The sequence below is a fragment of the Sprattus sprattus genome, assembly GCF_963457725.1.
Source record: "Sprattus sprattus genome assembly, chromosome: 19".
Lineage (NCBI taxonomy): Eukaryota > Metazoa > Chordata > Actinopteri > Clupeiformes > Clupeidae > Sprattus > Sprattus sprattus.
Window position 1 is genome coordinate 254,252 of NC_137917.1, and position 18,249 is coordinate 272,500.

Here is an 18,249-nt window from a genome sequence, read left to right on the forward strand (position 1 = left end):
CGCCACCACGGCGTGGGCCCCCTCTTAGACTTTATGTATTACAACATTTTCTTAATGTTCCTGTCCCTCTATGTTCTTGACAGTGCCTGACGTAATGCACCCAATTCGTTATTTTTGTTTTCAATTAACCACTCAACAAAGAGTCAGTGGGTATTATTATGTAGCCTATATATCATGCTATTATTATTCACTATCCCCTTTACGGCCTGTAGTAACTTTGGTTTCTGCTATTTGTTGGGTAGAGTGGCCTGGCTCTGTAGACCGCAAGGACAGTGACTTAAGTAGACAAATAAATCTGCATTTTGCCATTCATTGCAGAATCAAAAAAGCTTAGACTAATGTGTATATAATTGCCAATGGTACTAGTCTGGGAAGTCCCGCCCCACTTCTTCCGGCCAAATTGATTTTGCCTCAGAACTGGGTCTGGCAAACTTTGGATAGCCGTTCATTTCAAGATTTCCAGAATCCTTGGAGCCAATCACAAACTGGCTTTTGGCTACCTGGCGCGCCATTGGCGGATTTAAAATAACCACGTCTACCGTAACAAAAGCGAAACTTAAGAGAAAAGCACGGTAAACTATATACTGCTTTCGCGGCTGTCTTGGATGATTTCAAAGGCAAGTTTTCTTTGAAAATAGAACAGAAACCTGCTCTGGAACAATTCATACAGAAAAAAGATGTGTTTGCTTTATTACCGATCGTTGTATCGTTGTATAGTATCGTTGGTCTGATTGGTTAAAGGCGTGTCCAATTACGTGAGTGAAGTGGACCTCCATTGAGGAGTTGGCCAGACTAACTGAACAAATGAAATGCAGTGAAGGGGCGGGGAATTCCCAGACAACAATGGTACAGCAGTTCACTAATGAGTCAAAATAGCCAACAAGTGTCTACCTCACTCACTCACCACCATCAGCACGTTTGGAGTGCTAGGGGTGGGTGTAAGAGGAGGCTACAGCTGATTCTGGAGTAGCAGCAGAGAGAATTAACGTTACGAGCAAATTCTCAAAACAGCGAACCTTGGACCAAACCATATTTTAAAGAAGGGGGTTATTGTTCGGAAAATAGAAACATTTTTTTCTTGATTTTTTTGGCTTTGTTTTAACTCTGATGCATTGGCATGAATATAAGATAATAATTTAGTCATAATAAGGGAAGCCTACATAATATGCTACTGGGGTTTTTGTGGTCCCCCCTGGGCTGTGGTGGGTCCCTAGAATTGTCATCACCTTTAACCCCTAAACGACGGCTCTGTTTCCACAAACAGCTTTGAGTGTAAGTTGAGGCCCAGTTAATATCAAATCTTACAATAATATAATATAAAAATAAACAAAATGTATAAACACTACTAGCTGCCAGTGAGCTCCGGGGATAGGGTTTTAGAAAAACATTATTCCCATAGTGGAGAAAAGTGTTGGAATATACCTTTGTTATATATTCTGGAAAACAATAGGACATAATAGTACAAATATATTCTTGTATAAACTATCCGTCTTCCACCATTTACCCACTACCTACAGCAAAGTAGGCTACCCTGTTGCAAGAGAGAATCCATGGGGAATCAAACACCTACCCACTATCTGCCAGCATAGGGATGCCAGACCCTCTGGAAAACATGGCTGAAAGAAGTCTCTTCCACAGAATAAAGTTGAAGTCAAGTAAAGTTAGAAAAGTAGGCCTAGGTTCACTGCTTTGAACACTTTATTGCGAAAACATGTTACATAAATACACATTCATTAAGTAATCATCATAACACACCTTGAGTAGAATTCATAACATACAAATGAATGTAATGTACTGCGTTACTCTATTATTCAGAACTTCCCTCTCAAGCGGCAGCATGAGCGCTCTTTTCATGCATCGCGTCCTTCGATGTATCCTAGCAACCGATGGAATAGCTTAAAAGTAGGGGTGCATTGATCCGTTTGACTACTTTAAATATATCACTTTACAGTAACCGGACTCTATACACATAAATCAGTATTTTCAGGCTAAATATATTAATTTATAAAAAGCTTTGGAAAGAAAACCTTCAGTAATGTAAATATTTCACTGTAGGTGTATTCCTTTACACCTCTGACGAAACTATGGGCGAATCTGTCATTGTCTGCACTGCGCGGTAGGGCGATGGCGAACCTAGAGTGACCAAACCAAAAAAACTTTGTAAGCAATGTTATCAAAGACTACTCTTTAATGTTATTCGTTAACGTTGCCAACCCAACCGAATCTACAGAAACACCACAGGCGTATGCTTATGTTACTTTTTGAGGAAGCATTTCAGTTACGTTTGTCACGTTTTGAGCAACCAACAAATAGCTAGCTGGCCAGCTAACTGGTTGTTACCGTTTGACAGTTCCTACAGTTTTGGTAAGCGTTGCTAATGCTATTCACTCACCTAGCTAGTTATGCTAACTATGATACCTTTTTGTTTGTCCACAACAGAGTACCTCGCCAAATGTAAAACAGATTAACTTGACGTTGGTAAACGTGGCGTGGTTGCAATGTATACATAGTATGTAACGTTGTCTGTGTCGTTTGTTAGATGCCCCCTAACATTTAACATTTTCTGTGTTGATGTAGTTGCCAGCCAGCAACTTATAATTCAAGAATTATCGTTGTTCTTATTTCAGGCAACTTACTCATTTAACGTTTAGTCCATGATGGCTAGCTTAGCAGACAGCAAGTTCGTTTACCTTAGATAACGTTCACATTGTTTTGTCATTTACTTTAAAGGTGGGCTAACCTGTCAACTATTTGGATACAGATTTGCTGATGGAGAACTTCATTCTATATGAAGAAATAGGGAGGGGAAGCAAGTCCGTTGTATACAAAGGTAGAAGAAAAGGTAGTATTCACTTTGTTGCAATCATTTGCAGCGAGAAATCAAAAAGACCTGAATTAACAAACCACGTAAGTAGTGTTTTTTTTTTTTTTTAAGCGCTATTGACTTGTAAGAACTCATCGTAAAATGAATGTCACTCTACTTTCAGTTGTTTATCTAACTTTCATTACGGGCCGTTTTGACAGGTGCGACTGACTCATGATATCAAACAAGATAATGTGGTGTCATTCTATGAGTGGTATGAGACCAGTAATCATCTGTGGCTGGTTGTGGAATTGTGCACTGGTGAGATGTTGGAATTTATTAATTTTATGATACATAACCAGCTTTAAGAAATCATCCCCAGCAGTCCTAGTCCCTCTTCAGGGCCACACAAGACACAGGCCCTGATTTTCTTTGCAGTTGTGTGACTGAATACGATTCAAGAATGAAATTGTACCTCGATGAGTAAGGTCTGGGTGACACATGCAGTGTTTTGGTTTACGGAAAAGGAGTGAGGAAACTCGTCTTCCAACTTTGCTTTGCTTCATGGAGTAATGCATCACCCATTGTTTTCCAAACTCTGAGGCACCTTGGGGGCTGTTATTCCTTACATTGAAATACTGACTGTATTTACATAGAAATAAATGTAGACAGCGTGTCTGTGTTTTGCATCCTCAGGAGGCTCACTTGAAGCACTTATATCTCAGGATGAATGTCTCTCTGAAGATGTTGTCAGAGAATTTGGAATTGACCTTGTCAGAGGGCTGAGGCACATCCACGAATCTGGTATCGTGTTCTCTGATCTCACTCCAGCCAAGGTATAGTGATCAACCAGTCCTCTAAGCTTACTGTGTGCACATATTCACCCTGTGAACCTAAGTGATTGCATATAACCAGCTTCATGTCTTTGCCTGTAGATTTTACTGGATGGTCCCGGTACACTAAAGTACTCAAATTTCTGTCTGGCCAAAGCTGAGTGTGAGAGCCTAGAAGAGTTCTTTGCCCTGGTCCTCTCAGCCGAAACAGGTGCCGGAGACAGCAAAGAGATGGTCCCCAGTAAGAATATAAAGAATCGAATCCAAGGTAACATACAACATACATGCTGCTAGAAAGTTTGTGAACCCCTTATGATTTTCTGAAAAAATGCATAAATATGACCTTAAATGTCATTGGCTCTTCATTTAAATGAAGAGACGCCAAAGGGATATTTATCTATAAAAATATGTACTTATTTATCCTTTTATTGACCAACTGATCCAAAGTTAAATTACCATAGTGTGAATGTATGTGAATCTCTCCCTCCCACTAGGGCTGGGCGATATGGAAAAAAACATATATCACGATATGGATTATTTTATATCACGATAGCGATATATATCACGATATGCCCTCTTGCTTTACTGGATAGGGGTGTACTTAAAAGTGTGATCCATCACGACCTGTACCACAATTACGCAGATTGTACTGAACGTTTCCATTGAATCTTTAAATAGTAAGATTAAAACAAAGTGCATGACATTTAGTCCAGTGCTTGTGACTTTTAGTGGTTCTTTAATGTAGGCCTACCTTCAGAAGATAAATCAAGTTTAATTTAATTAAAAAACTTTCTTTTCAATGTTTGTTCATATGCTATAGCAATAATGATGAGAAAAACATTTTCTTATATGGCCACGTAAAAAATTAAGAAGTTGGCCATTACACATACGCCCCATTGACCGCTTCAGCCCGTTGGTGCAACAGTGAAGATGGTCCTGTAAACGAACGCAAGTAAACGATGGAGCTGCGTTTTATCTGGATAAAAAGCATATTAGCGTTTACATTTCCCAACCAATTTCATTTTTATCTTCAAGGGTTTATGATCTACGTGGAGTACCAAAAAAAACCTCCATGCTACTTAGAATCTAGATAGTTAAGCTATAAACGCCAAAGACATATACACATATGCTATGTCTATGATAATCGCTGCTAGATGCTCACTGTTCTTGTGCTCCCACAGCTCCTTCACTTTTGAAATACTGAAAAGAAATCTAAACTAACGAAATAGTGGATCTTAAACTACAACTATTTGACCATCATTGAGAAAAATGGAACAGAATCTGCTAATAAATGGCTACACTTGTATTATACGGCTCTCCAAAATGTTCAAAAAAGTTCCGTTGATTTGAATGGGCCACCCCAGCATTTGCACGTCTGTAATGTCTTGATTTTCACTGCTGCAATAAAGTAATGACGCTGTCATTAGCAATGGGTGTCGATGCCCAATTGTATAACAGCGGCTGTGGTAACAGTTACACCTTCCTGCAGCGCGTCCATTATTCATTTTTTTTTTAAAACCAGAATTAAATTTCGCGGGCTCTCACCGTCAATCATGTCGCAAGCGTATGATGCAAAGCAGCGTAATGTAAAGCGGTGTCGTGTCGCAAAACCACGTTCTCTAAAATGTATCTTAATATTCTTTTTTTACAGTTGTATAAACTTAGAGTTTGCATAATAAGAAAAGCAAAATGTTATATTAGGATGTGAAATTATATTAAAATGTATATTAGCTGTAATAGTGAAAAAATAAGTTTATCACGATAGAAACGATAGAGGAGAAAGGTCACGATAGACACGTTTCTATCGTCCTCACGATATATATCGTCATATCGCCCAGCCCTACCTCCCACAACTGGTATGAACCCCTTCTACAACAATGACTAATGACTAAAATAAAAAAAAAACTCCACAACCTGTCGATCTGTCCCACACAACAGTTGGGGGGATTTTTCGCCCATTCATCCCAACAGAAGAACTTCAACTCATTGATGGTAGTGGGCTGACGCAATGTCCTAAGTGTGGCACTCTGGAGATATTCCATTTCTCAAACCATAAAATGCTGATTTTATCCTCAAGGAATGTGCTTTGCCCTGTTTTTTTCCCCACACAGATGAACAGACAGAAGTGCTGAATTGCAACGTTAGTGATTGCTAGCATATAATTGATGGAGTGTGGAACAAATGAGAGAACTATATGAAAACACACTTATAATAATAAAAAGGGGCCTTTGGTTTTAGCTGTGGGCCCTATTTTAAGATTCAGTAATTTGGAATGCTTGCCTACAAGGAGCCATTTCATTCCTCAACAAAATCCGTCTGATAATCTTATATCAGGTGCAACCTCTTTCGACCGACTGCTCATTTATGTCTTTCTGGGCAAAAACGTGGGAGTTCCATGTAATTTATGTCGTACAACATGCAGTTCTCATAAAATGTGCGTCTTTGCCTCAAACCTGTTCTTACTATGTGAAGTCTCTGTGCAGTTTAAATCCCAAATGTTTGCAATTTAAAAGGGACCTTGAGATTTTTTTTAGCCTGGCCCCATTTTTCTATTGGTATATAGGAAAATGGTAAAAAATTAAAAACAAAAGTATAGAAAATGTTCTGTTTTCTTTCTGTTCACCAGAATAATTTCCTCATAGAATAAAATATAATACTGCAATCGCATACAAAAGTAGTCCTTCCTATATACTGGCAACCGCAAAAAGGCTATGCAGTGTATTCCCATGGGACAAGCATATGCGTCAAAGTTAACTGCTGGTGTTCACCCCTGACAGGCTCATAATGTTATAAAAAGGATCCCTTCAGAAATATACCTGTGTCCGTTTCTGTAGAAAATGACTAGAAACCATAGACTTTAGAAACATTGGCTCTTTGAAGACTAGTCTCGTGAAGTTCATTAGGGAGCTAGCATAGCTAATGTTAATGTTAAAGGCCATGCTAAATTTACATTATGAGCTATAATGATCAAGAAATTGTTCAGGAAATTGAACACACTGTACAGTGTAGCAAATAAGCAAGGGATAATGTATTGTCCGGAGGTCATTCTCAAACAATAAATCCCGACGGGGCGAACAACACCCCGACGCGCAGCCCCTTTTTCGTCTGCCCCTTTTTCTAGACTTGCGTCATTTTTTACGTAAAGTCTTATGCGAGCCTCGCAGCCTGCATTCTATCAACGAATGTTACGAGATGAGGTTACTAACATATTCTGCATGTCTACTCAGTTTTACAGTGCTTCCCAACTAAAGGTTTGAAAAGAACTTCAAGCTTCAGACTTTCTGTTAGGGAACCTGTTATCTATCTGCAGAGCAAATGTCAGGCTCATACAAAAACATTAACGTGAATTAATTGATGCTAATACCTAGCGCAGTCTCTATAGGATTCCCCATATACGTTAGCATTAAACCTACACATTTTCTACCACAGTAAAACATGCAATATGTGATTGTTTTTAGAAAACGAATGTTACGTGATGGAATTACTAAAATGTAGTCTGCATGTCTGCTCAGGTTAACAGTGCTACCCAAGCAAAGGTTTGAAAAGAACTTCAAGCTTCAGACTTTCTGTAAGGGAAACAGCTTTCTATCTGCCAAGCAAATGGCAGGCTCATGACAACACGCGCAACCTTTGGGAGCATGAACTGCACTGAGTAAATTTTGCGCAACAATTAATCCCAACGCTGAAGCAAGCAGCCGCCTTTATTTTTGGAGAATGAAAGTTGGGATGGCCCATTCAAATCAACGGTACTTTTTGGAACATTCTGAAGAGCCGTATAATAATAACCTATTATGCACAACAATGTTTACATTCCAAATTCAATTTACAATGTTTAACCTAGATCAGGGATGGGCAACTTTAATGCTGGAGAGGGCCACATCTTTTCTTTATCGCTACCAGAGGGCCAATTCCCACTTTAGGGCAGGCTTTCCCCTAGAAAACATCTATTATTTTTCCTGTGACCAAGCAAATCTAGGGGGGTCTAGGGGCATGCTCCCCCATAAGATTTTTTTTTGAAAATAACCTTTTAAATGGTGTCTTCTAGTGAGTTTTAGGAAGAGAAATTAACAAATGTAGATTTAAAATATGACACAACAATAAACATATTGAAGACATCTGCTGAGATGGGTGATAATTATACTGTAGTATGGTAGGGATTTGCAGCTCAAGTGAGTAGGTTAACGTTGTAGGCTAGAGTTCAACTGAGTAAGGTAGCATAACCACAGGATCAATAAACGGCATGATACAAGAGAGCCATGACATCTAGAATTAACCCGAGATGATTTAATCATTTAGTTTCTTTTACTATTTTAAACATGTTCATCACCTTTATATCCAGCAGCTGATTATGGCAGCTTACACCAGCTTGGGTCGGACTGTTGGTCCAAGTCTGTTTACTAAACGTTATCACCGTCTGTTCACTCACTCAATCACGACCAAACAGAGGCGTGTGCTTCCCATTGCAGTCTCAAACAGGCTGGATTGCTGTGCTACTCGATTTGCAGTTAAGTGTGAATTTGACGATCTCAAAATAAAACGTTTTTTAATTGTTTTATTGGTGGGGCCAAGGAAACTTTTGAGAGGGCACTTCTCAAGATCTGTACATAACTGTGTCTCGATTAAGTTGTTAAAGATATGCTCTGTTCAATTTCCGTGCCTGACAGCTGCAGGTCTGACACAGACCGCTATGATCCGTCATTTTCAGGGTTGAGGATAGCAACGTCATCACGTACACAAGACTTCACAAACTCTCCCTCACTATATGACTTTTATATCACTATATGACTATGTTCCCTGCCAACTGATACGATGCCAACGTTACCGTTTCAGAGTACTTTCAGAGTAATTTCAGAAAAAGCTGAGTCTGTTTCTCTGACTGACGATTCAAAGTATTTATGTTGTGCTTGCATAGCTCTGTGCCTTTAGGAAATTTAGGAGCTTTGTTAGCATATTGCTAGATTACTGAGACGTGCATTTTGAATGATGTCAAAGTAAAAGTCCGTCAACATGTATCGGCGGGCCGCAATAAATGAAGAGGCCGCCAGTTGCCCATCCTTGACCTAGATATTCATTCACTTAAACATTGAATTGTTGTCATGATGACATGTATTGCTGGAGATCGTGTTGCTGTGAAGTGCACAAGTTTAGAGAACACCAGAGAATCAACTTCAACCCGTTTCTATGTGTGCGTGCCCAATATGGGTTGCATTCGAATTCATTAGAACGAGTTATGGGTTTGTTGGATCTCATAATGCTACCAAGGATAGCTTTCTTCGAAGTAAGCAGACTAATACTCTTCAGGAAGCAATTGCTCACACTGAATTGGCCCTGACCATCATTAAAATACTTATTTTTTCAAATTAGGGCTCTATATGTTTTCGACAACTACTGCGAAATCTTGTTTTCTTGAATACTGTACAAAATAGTGTACTGTTTGTTCCCCAAGTGGAAAAAGCTCAGTAAAGTATAAACTTCAATCTAATTATCTTCGAATACCAAAGTTAACTGAGACAAAGCTAATATATTGGTGCAGTAGCCTAAAAGCTTAATATCAATCTTTCGCATCAGCACCCAGTACGTAGCCTATGCTATTTGGGAAAGGAGTGAATGTAGCATACTTGCTCTCAATTACACTTATCATTATACTCTTTTGGTCCCACAAGCCGCACCGGAGCAAGACACATTTCAGCAAAGATGTAAGCTCTACATTTTTTGTTCCAGCTCCGAAAAGGCAAATGTGCTCCATTAAATGGATTTAGATTATTAAGTTGAATATGTATCCCATGCTACGCATGTTTGGACATTTATTGTAAAACTGTCGAAACAGACTTACAGTGATATTGCCATCTTCTTACTTTGCAATCTCGTCTGACGCATTCAGTTTAAAGGGATTGCATGACAATGCTATTGGTTGGCTTTAACCAAACCTTTTACCAATTAACTTCAGCCTTGTGCTTTTAAGCCTTTTACCACTTACTTTACACTTCTACACTGCGCATGCACTTACTTATGTGAAGGCGGTGGCACATAGTCACTGATTTTATTGCTGAAATACATAATTTAGGAAGCTAGCTAGCTTTTATCAGTGCCAGCTGTACTATGTTGGTGTTTGTTGGATAGTTTCAGATATTTTCAGTGTTTTTTGGTGTGTTTAGTTTAGGGGTTGGATATATAGACTAAAAGGTACATATGTTCCATTGTATGGATGGTATCGGTATTATATCACGGTCTTTGTCAACTAAAGATCATACACTTAATACATTTTATTTTGCCAGTCGCAAAAGCATTTTATTGTAGCCTGTCAGACCTGTTTTAAAATGCCCTACCACATCTATTCAACCTGACTGTTATATTGTTAATCAGTGTAGCTTGTGATTTTCAGCCTGTAAAAACATAAATAAATGACATAGCCCATCTCCCGATGCCTACATTCTGGTGAATTTATTTTGGTCTAGAATGTATGAGGTGCAGTCAAAAAGTTTGGAAATTACGCCCATAAAATGCAAAAATGGGACCTTGTGGCCTCATGCCTCTTGTTTAGTTGTGGATGATTCCTCTGGTTCCCTGTAGGTTCTCCTGTGTACTGTGCTCCTGAGGTGGTCAGAGGAGAGCCCACCAGTGTCTCCAGCGACCTCTGGGCCTTAGGCTGCATATTCTACGAGATGTTCACAGGTGATGTATACTGTCCTGAAAAAGCAAACACAGAAGTTATTTTCGTTTTTAAAGATACATGTTGACTGACTCTAAAACATGTTTTAGGGAGACCTCCTTTCTTTTCTGAGACCTTCTTAGACTTGACTGAGCTAATTTCACACGAGGACCCTCCAACACCAAGAAAAAAAGGTTAAAATAGCAATTATATGGATATGTTGGTAGCACTAAAACAAATTGGTCATCCAAAACTTTATCAAAAGCGTTAACTATTTCTCTTCACAGGTGCCGCCTGCTCTAAACTCAGCCCAGAATTTCAGAGCCTGCTGACAGATTTGCTACAGAAAGATCCCCAGAAGAGGTGATAAGAGTAATGGATAACTATGTCTGTGTGTTACCTGGCTCTTTCTGAGGAAATGAATAATTATGTCTGTCAGTGCGGTTACATGATGGCATAAACCCGATTTCGGCCAAAGCCCGACTATCCATGGGGGGTTAACTGCGTTATCTCACGGTACATGGCAGTGACAAATCCAGAACTTGGCCGCTTCAGTTCAAATCAAATGTGGAATGTTTACAAGCGGGCATCTGCTACCTTTAATTATACAGTAAATAAGTTGTGAAATGAAACAAAAACAGTTAAGTTAAAGTTGTTTTAGTATTGATTGATTCACATCGATATGAAAGGATTACACGACTAACAAGTGGTGGAAAAGTAATATGAAAATATTTGTTCAGTGAATTAGTGTGTTCTGTCCAAAACAGTCGCTGTCAATGTTTCAGTTTCAGTTTCGTTTCAGTATTTCAAAGTGCTTTGATGTTTCAACACATTTCCAGATTACTCTTGAAAATGTCTGAAATAAGAAAAATATGTCTAAAATAATAATAAAGGTGATTCACGCTGACAGAATGTAGCCTTGCACCTATCCAGTCTATGGTAGCCTGTGCTAAGTTCTGGATAAGTTGCCAGACCGAATTTCCAGAGCTTGCTGCAAAAGCAATGAGGTGTATTTTGCAAACTTTCAAACTACCTGGGTGAGAGCATTTTTTTTAAAGAATAAGTACAGGGCAAGAGAATGATATGAGACTGTCGCTGTCTACCATTTCGCCAGGAATAGACAGGCTGTGTGGACTTCACCATGCCCAGATATTACACTGACACGTCTCCCCTCTCCCCACACATGCACGAACGAACGCACACACGTGAGCGCGCAGGCACATCAGTGGGCCGCGGATTACTTTCTAGTCAGAATGGTGGTCCCTGGGACAAAACCAGTTGAAAACCCCTGACATATATGATGCATGTATATATGTCTATGGGCAGGATCTCAAGCATGCGCAAAAGTTGTTGTTGTCCAGTTGGAATCTAGTTTTGAGAGTTACATGCGCGCGTTGTCCGATTTCCAGCGTAATCCGATCACTTATCTGAGGGTGTAAATCTGATTTCAGTCGGACACAGAAAATCTAGATTTGGGGAGTTACATGAATTGGATCTTCGATTGAAACCCGACCACGCTCGAAAACTGGACACATGTAACCGCACTGACTGTTACCTGGCTGTTTCTAAGGTTATGGATAACTATGTCTGTGTTACCTGGCTGTTTCTGAGGTAATGGATAACTATGTCTGTGTGTTACCTGGCTGTTTCTGAGGTTATGGATAACTATGTCTGTGTGTTACCTGGCTGCTACTGAGGTAATGGATAACTATGTATGTGTCTTACCTGGCTCTTTCTGATGTCTGTAGTTAATTAACTAGGTCTGTGTGTTACATGGCTGTTACTGAGGTTATGGACAACTAACTATGTATGTGTGTTACATGGCTGTTACTGAGGTAATGGATAACTATGTATGTGTTTTACCTGGCTCGACTTTCTGATGTCTGTACTGTAGTTAGTTAACTATGTCTGTGTGTTACATGGCTGTTACTGAGGTTATGGATAACTATGTCTGTGTGTTACCTGGCTGTTTCTGAGGTCTGTAGTTAGTTAACTATCAGTCAGGTGCTGTCCAATGCCATGTCCACATCTCAGTCTGTCTCTGCACAGGTTGGGCTGGGTGGGACTCCTGTCACACTCCTTCTGGAGGGGGGCATTCTCAGACAAGCACCCCTCAGAGGAAGAGGAAGAAGAGGACTCCCTGATTTCCAGGTAGAATACTTCATGCCCTCCTCCCTCTTCCTGACACTGAGAGCTAGGCTTTGTACTGTTTGTGTCCATGGTCAATTCCCCTTTGTTATTGTCTACCCCAGTCGTTCTCAAAGTGTGGTCCGTGGACCACTGGTGGTCCCCCAGTGCCCCGTAATGGTCCGCGTAAATTATTGCGACATTTCTAACATACAACTCAGAACGAAGACAAAATAGTCATGATAAGCCGGTCTAATATTAATTACTGATTCTAAATTAGCCTATTGAAGAAAACGGCATGCTATGTAGCTTAAAGAATGACAAAAGAGCAACATGTTTATCTGTTTATTATAAGTTTACAATGGAAAAAAAAACATGAATGTCTGATGCGCGTCAATAAGTGGCCTTTAATGGCAACCTGCTTTGGCGTTAAATTGAGCGCCGCAACATGGTCATTGCTCTGACTATGTTCAATGAGAGTAGAGATTCTAAAATGATTTGACCCTCTTGTGAATCTGTTGCGTCGTCCTGCCTTTTCGCAGTATGAACAGAAAATTGTATCGTCATCAATTACCTTGCGCCTTAGCCAAGGGAACTCACTCCATTCCGACCTAAACGCCAGACACTGTAGTTTTCTATAGTGGAGCTGTCCGAACATTTAAGGCTTCAGGTATTACATGTTCATCCTAATCAGACAGTTCACCCTCATCAGTTGGCGTTTTTGGCCTTTGTAAAAAAGCTTTTGTAAAAGGCTAGCCTAGTCTGCTTGGCCATGTTTGATCCTTCTCACCCATCTCGCTCCTTGTTTATAACCGACGGTTGGGGCTTTATTTAAAATGCAGCATATGCGTGTTGTTTAATAACTTTCAAACAGCAGGATAGCCTGTTCCTTTAAAAAATAATAAGGGCAGTGCATGTTTGTTTTATAGACCTAAATATTAGGGTTATTCTCAACTTCCAATCGGACAATAGATCTAATATTTTTGGACATTTACATTTTTTTTCCTGGACAAAGTCTGACAATTACCGGACAACGGAAATGCTGGTTGTGTGATACATTGGCGTGTCTGATGTAGCAACCCCCATTCTGATGAACAGTGAACTCATTGTCCTGCCCTGTGCACACGTCACTCACCAGGGCCAACTAACACATTAGGTGCCTCCAGCCTCCCCAATTCGACTAGCAGCAGGATAGTCTTACGGTGCCCTGGGCTCCTTCGACAGCTTCAGTGTGGCTCTCTGCCATGATTGGATGCCTGGTCGGGTTTCCACCCACCTCTGCCTATTGCTGCCTGGCTCTGGGAGGGCAAGGAACAAAGGGCTCACATGATCAGAAGAAGAAGCAGGCTCAGCGCTGCTCCCGTAACAAGGAATAGGGAGTCCTGTTGGCATCATCAAAGGCGTGCCACTGTTTGTCTGCCTTATGTAACAGTGTGGCATTCATGTGGTTCCTCCAGAGTTTTGGACCGACCCTGATTGCTGTAAAACTCCAATGTTGGGCCTGCTTTGAGGCTCACTGATGCACCTGTGTGTGTAACCCCCACTGGGATGTTGTGTGCCGTGCTCCATTCCATCCATTGTAGGTTGACTGTAGGCTCACTGCTGGGACACGCAGCCACTGCTGTTTGCTCCTTAGTGGATAGGGGCAGGCAAACAGTCAGACAAATAACACACAGGAAGAGAGAAGAGCTTTAAGAGAAACTTTATGGCTCCAGCTTCTTAACATGATGGTGAATGGAAGAAATGTGCAGAATTTGATTGCAATGTTGGTGTCCTGGCTGTGTGTGCAGGATATCTAGCCTTGTGTGTAGACATGATCTACAGTTCTCAACTAATAATAATAATAATAATAATAATTAAAGCTGCAAGCAGCGATGAGCGGGCCTGAGCGCACGTCGGGGAAGGCGCTGGTCGATGGCAGACGTGCACCGCACAGCCGTTTGTCAAGCGTAGAGCGAGCCGTGAGAATGCCACGTACATCAACACATCACAACAACGCAGCGCAAAGAATAAAGAAAGCGACGTTTCCAACCACCAACAGGTGGCGCTATAGGCGAGTGACATTATGGGCATATATCCGAGCTCAGAACGGGTCCAGCGTCCACCCTATGAAGTTTGGTCAGGATCGGACAATGTGCAATGTTTCCAACCACCAACAGGTGGCGCTATAGGAGAGTGGCATTATGGGCATATGTATGCGTTCAGGCCGGGTCCAGCGTCCACCCTATGCAGTTTGGTGAGGATCTGACAATGCAGGCAGGATTTTTAAGGGAGTTTGTGGTTTTGGCGAGTAGTGGCGAGTCGATGTTTGAGGGTCTGCCACGCCCACACCTTTCAGATTTTGGACAATCCCTCAATACAATTTCATCCCCCATGGCTGAAGAGTATCCTGACCAAGATTGAAGGCATTTCCATTAAATCTGTAGGAGGAGTTCGATCAGATGCAACGTGTGTAAATGGCGAGCACTGGCGAGTCGTAAAAGTTTGAGGGTCTGCCACGCCCACACCTTTTAGATTTTCAAAAATCCGTACATAAATTTTGATCCCCATGGCTGAAGAGTATCCTGACCAAGTTTGAAGGGATTTCCATGAATTCTGTAGGAGGAGTTCGTTCAGATGCCAGGTGTGGAAACAGAGTGACGATTCCAACCACCAACAGGTGGCGCTATAGGCGTTTGGCATTATACGCATATGTCTGCGTTCAGGCCGGGTCCAGCTTCAACCCTATGATGTTTGGTCAGGATCGGACAATGCAGGCTGGAATTATAAGTGACTTAACGTTTTGTGGCGAGCATTGGCGGGTCGTAAAAGTTTGAGGGTCTGCCACGCCCACACCTTTGAGAAATTCAAAAATCCGTACATACAATTTCATCCCCCATGGCTGAAGAGTATCCTGAACAAGTTTGAAGTCATTCCCATTAAATCTGTAGGAGGAGTTCGATCAGATGCGAGGTGTGAAAATGGCCAAAAACAGGGAAAAATGCAGTCAAAACGCACATTCCACTCAAAATTGCCGACTTCCTGTTGACCTCCCACCATTTTGTCAATACACTTTTTGGTGCGTCTGGTCATGACAAAAAAGTTTGCCGAATTATTTTTTTGCTATGCCAAAGTAACCCCAAGGGGTATTTGCAATTTTCTAGGGGGCGCTACAGAGCCATTTTGCCCCGCCCGAAAATTCTTTGAACGCAAAAGTTCTTAGAATTCCTGTAATTATGTCCCTGCCAAATTTGGTGAGTTTTCCAGGAGGTTTCGCACAGAACATAAATAGGAAAGCAATAGGTCTTCGCTGCCTACAGCAGCTCAGGCCCTAATAATAATACATGTCATGTAATAGCGCCTTTTATGACACTCAGTCGCCTAAATCACATAACATCAATGAATTGTCATCAATGAATTGTCATCAAAAAAACACTTTAGCACTTTAGCATCTTGTCCCACATATCATGTGTCTCCACCTTGTATGGGATGTCTTGGCATATGTCACTAAAAGGTGCTGGATGGGCAGGCATATGGCACATGGGGGTGGGAACATGAGATGAGTCTGTGTTGCAACTGGCCTTTGGAAAAATGATGTATGTGATCTTATCTGTGTGTGTGTGTGTGTGTGTGTGTGTGTGTGTGTGTGTCCTGCAGCCTGCATCTGGTGTCACTGGGGCCAGCGGGATCAGAAGAGAGGCACACTGGGGCAGCCGGGCCTGCAAGCCCACACCTCAGCAAGTCTTTCACATTAGGTAATGCAGTAGGCATGCACAACCGCACGTACCACAGTACAGCACAGTACAGCACAACTCAACTCACAACATTCAGTGACGTAGAAAATAGGCAGTGAGTGATTTGAATGTTTAGTATTCCCTATGCAATACCAAATCATCTTTGGTGGGGGGGGGAGACAACACTGAAACCACGTGATGTACATGAGTTATGTGCAACATCCAATCCTAGTCCTACGTGCGGGACATGGGATATGTGTGTGTGTATGTATATGTGTGAATCTCTCCCTCACTGTGATCGTGCTCTACGTGCTAGCATGTATCAGTCTGTGTCCCAGCATCTCCCGCTGGATTAACATTGAATCCCTTCATATAGTTCCTGTTAAACTCTAAACGCTACCATCTCACTGGCTGCATTACATAACCTTGGCCTGCTGAAACACTGCTGTCCTCATATATTGTCTCTATAGCTTGCTAAATGAATGATGAACACATTTTCATTTTCACAGATGTGACCATCACTCACACACTGATGTACAGCCGATCTGAGTGAGAGGCAGACAGCTTTGGATGCTTGTGTAATGTACAGTTTAGTGGTAAATCTGTGCTGTTGTCCCTCTGCAGATAGTGTTACTGAGTTCAAACCCAAGTCTGCCCTGGACAATGATGCCAGAGAGTCTGTCTTCCTTCTCAGGTACCAGTAAAGGCGTCTTGAATGGTGGGGCAAACACATGGCATTAGAAAGGATCAAATTGCCATTCAAGTCATGAAATGGTTAGATATGGGTTAGGCAAAAGAACACAGTTTCACTACTGAGTTATCATAAGTTCATGTTGCTATATAAACAAGCTGGTTGAAAGTTCCTCGATTATATTCCTTTACTTTACCATCATCCAGGAATAGTTGGCTTTATAATCCCCTTTGCTGTGAATGTAAGGCGAATGACTGAGGAGCAAACCGTATACAGTAAACACTGTTCATTATGCTCAGGGCCCTGTCTGCTGCTTGCTGTGCCAGGGCTTGTTTCCACTGGCACGCGCCACACAGAATGTATCAGGAACAACAACAGTGAACCCGTCTGGTTTTATCTGATCCCCAGCTCCCGCGCGACCCCGAGAACAAGCAGTGCTTCCAGAGCGCCTGAGAGCGAGAGGGCCGAGAGCAGAGTGAGTACGCCACTGCCACAGAGGCGCCGCGTGCTGCCAAACATTTGTCACTCACATTTTAAACCCTGTCTTTTTGGTGGCTAAGCCTGTTTTCACTTCAGGAAACTGTTCTGTCATTGGTTATAATGAGATGGGGATAGCAAAGGTCTCATCAGGCACCAAGCCAGGGTAAACACAACTCCACTGCCTGCATTTATACCCTCAGAAGGTTGTTGTTGCTGAATCTGAATCAGTTCTGCCAGCATCTCTTCTAGTGTCAGCTGTTATCAGTTTGGCAGTGTGCATTCGGTATGTGGGCAGTAAAGTATCTCAGCGCTCTGGAATGTGCCAGAGCTGGCCCAGTTCACCATCAGGCAAAGGTGTCTTCTAGAAATGAGGCGCCATCTACTGCATAATGTTGGAACTGCCAACACCTCACAGATAGCTGCACAGGGTTGATCCATGGCTTACACTATTAACTGTGTATTTTTGAATCCAGCTTAATTCTGATTCCATGCACCAATGTCTGTTTGGACTCTTCTCCAGGGAGACGATGCACTGGTGGAGGCACAGACTGACATCATGCCCTGCATTAAGGGGCTCTTGTACATGGACTCTGACCTGGCAGTCACACCTATCATGGATAATCCAAAGGTGAGTGAGCCTGTCTGAAGACCCCTGCCATCTCAAATGATTTACCCAGTGCTGCCATGAATAGACAGACGGCTTATCTAAAACTAAAAGCACTAAGCACTTGTACGGTAGTACCGCAGACGAGTGTGTCTTAATACCTGAACAGTCCAGTTAGATCACAGACATGTATGACATGGAATTGCAGGGAATTGGAATGCCAGAACCACATGTCCCACAATTATTGGCACCTCTGCATTAACTACTTCATACCACCTCCCTTTGCCAATAACACAGCACTGAGTCTTCTCCTATAACATCTCTTAAGCTTGGAGAATGCAGAGCAGGG

The 18,249-nt window shown here is 41.7% G+C and overlaps 1 protein-coding gene across 1 annotated transcript in view; it reads left to right on the forward strand.

The window, feature by feature from the left end:
• Positions 1-2,131: 2,131 nt before the first annotated feature.
• Positions 2,132-18,249, forward strand: part of ulk4 (unc-51 like kinase 4) — a gene marked incomplete at its 3' end in the record, with an annotated part of 104,516 nt that continues 88,398 nt past the window's right edge. Inside the window, exons 1-12 of the mRNA XM_080857342.1 lie at positions 2,132-2,364; positions 2,762-2,907; positions 3,025-3,124; positions 3,500-3,639; positions 3,739-3,904; positions 10,207-10,308; positions 10,396-10,479; positions 10,573-10,648; positions 16,049-16,146; positions 16,750-16,819; positions 17,225-17,291; positions 17,817-17,924. Coding sequence (XP_080713468.1) covers positions 2,770-2,907; positions 3,025-3,124; positions 3,500-3,639; positions 3,739-3,904; positions 10,207-10,308; positions 10,396-10,479; positions 10,573-10,648; positions 16,049-16,146; positions 16,750-16,819; positions 17,225-17,291; positions 17,817-17,924 — 1,149 coding nt within the window. The 5' untranslated portion in view covers positions 2,132-2,364; positions 2,762-2,769. The remainder of the gene's footprint in view (positions 2,365-2,761; positions 2,908-3,024; positions 3,125-3,499; positions 3,640-3,738; positions 3,905-10,206; positions 10,309-10,395; positions 10,480-10,572; positions 10,649-16,048; positions 16,147-16,749; positions 16,820-17,224; positions 17,292-17,816; positions 17,925-18,249) is intronic.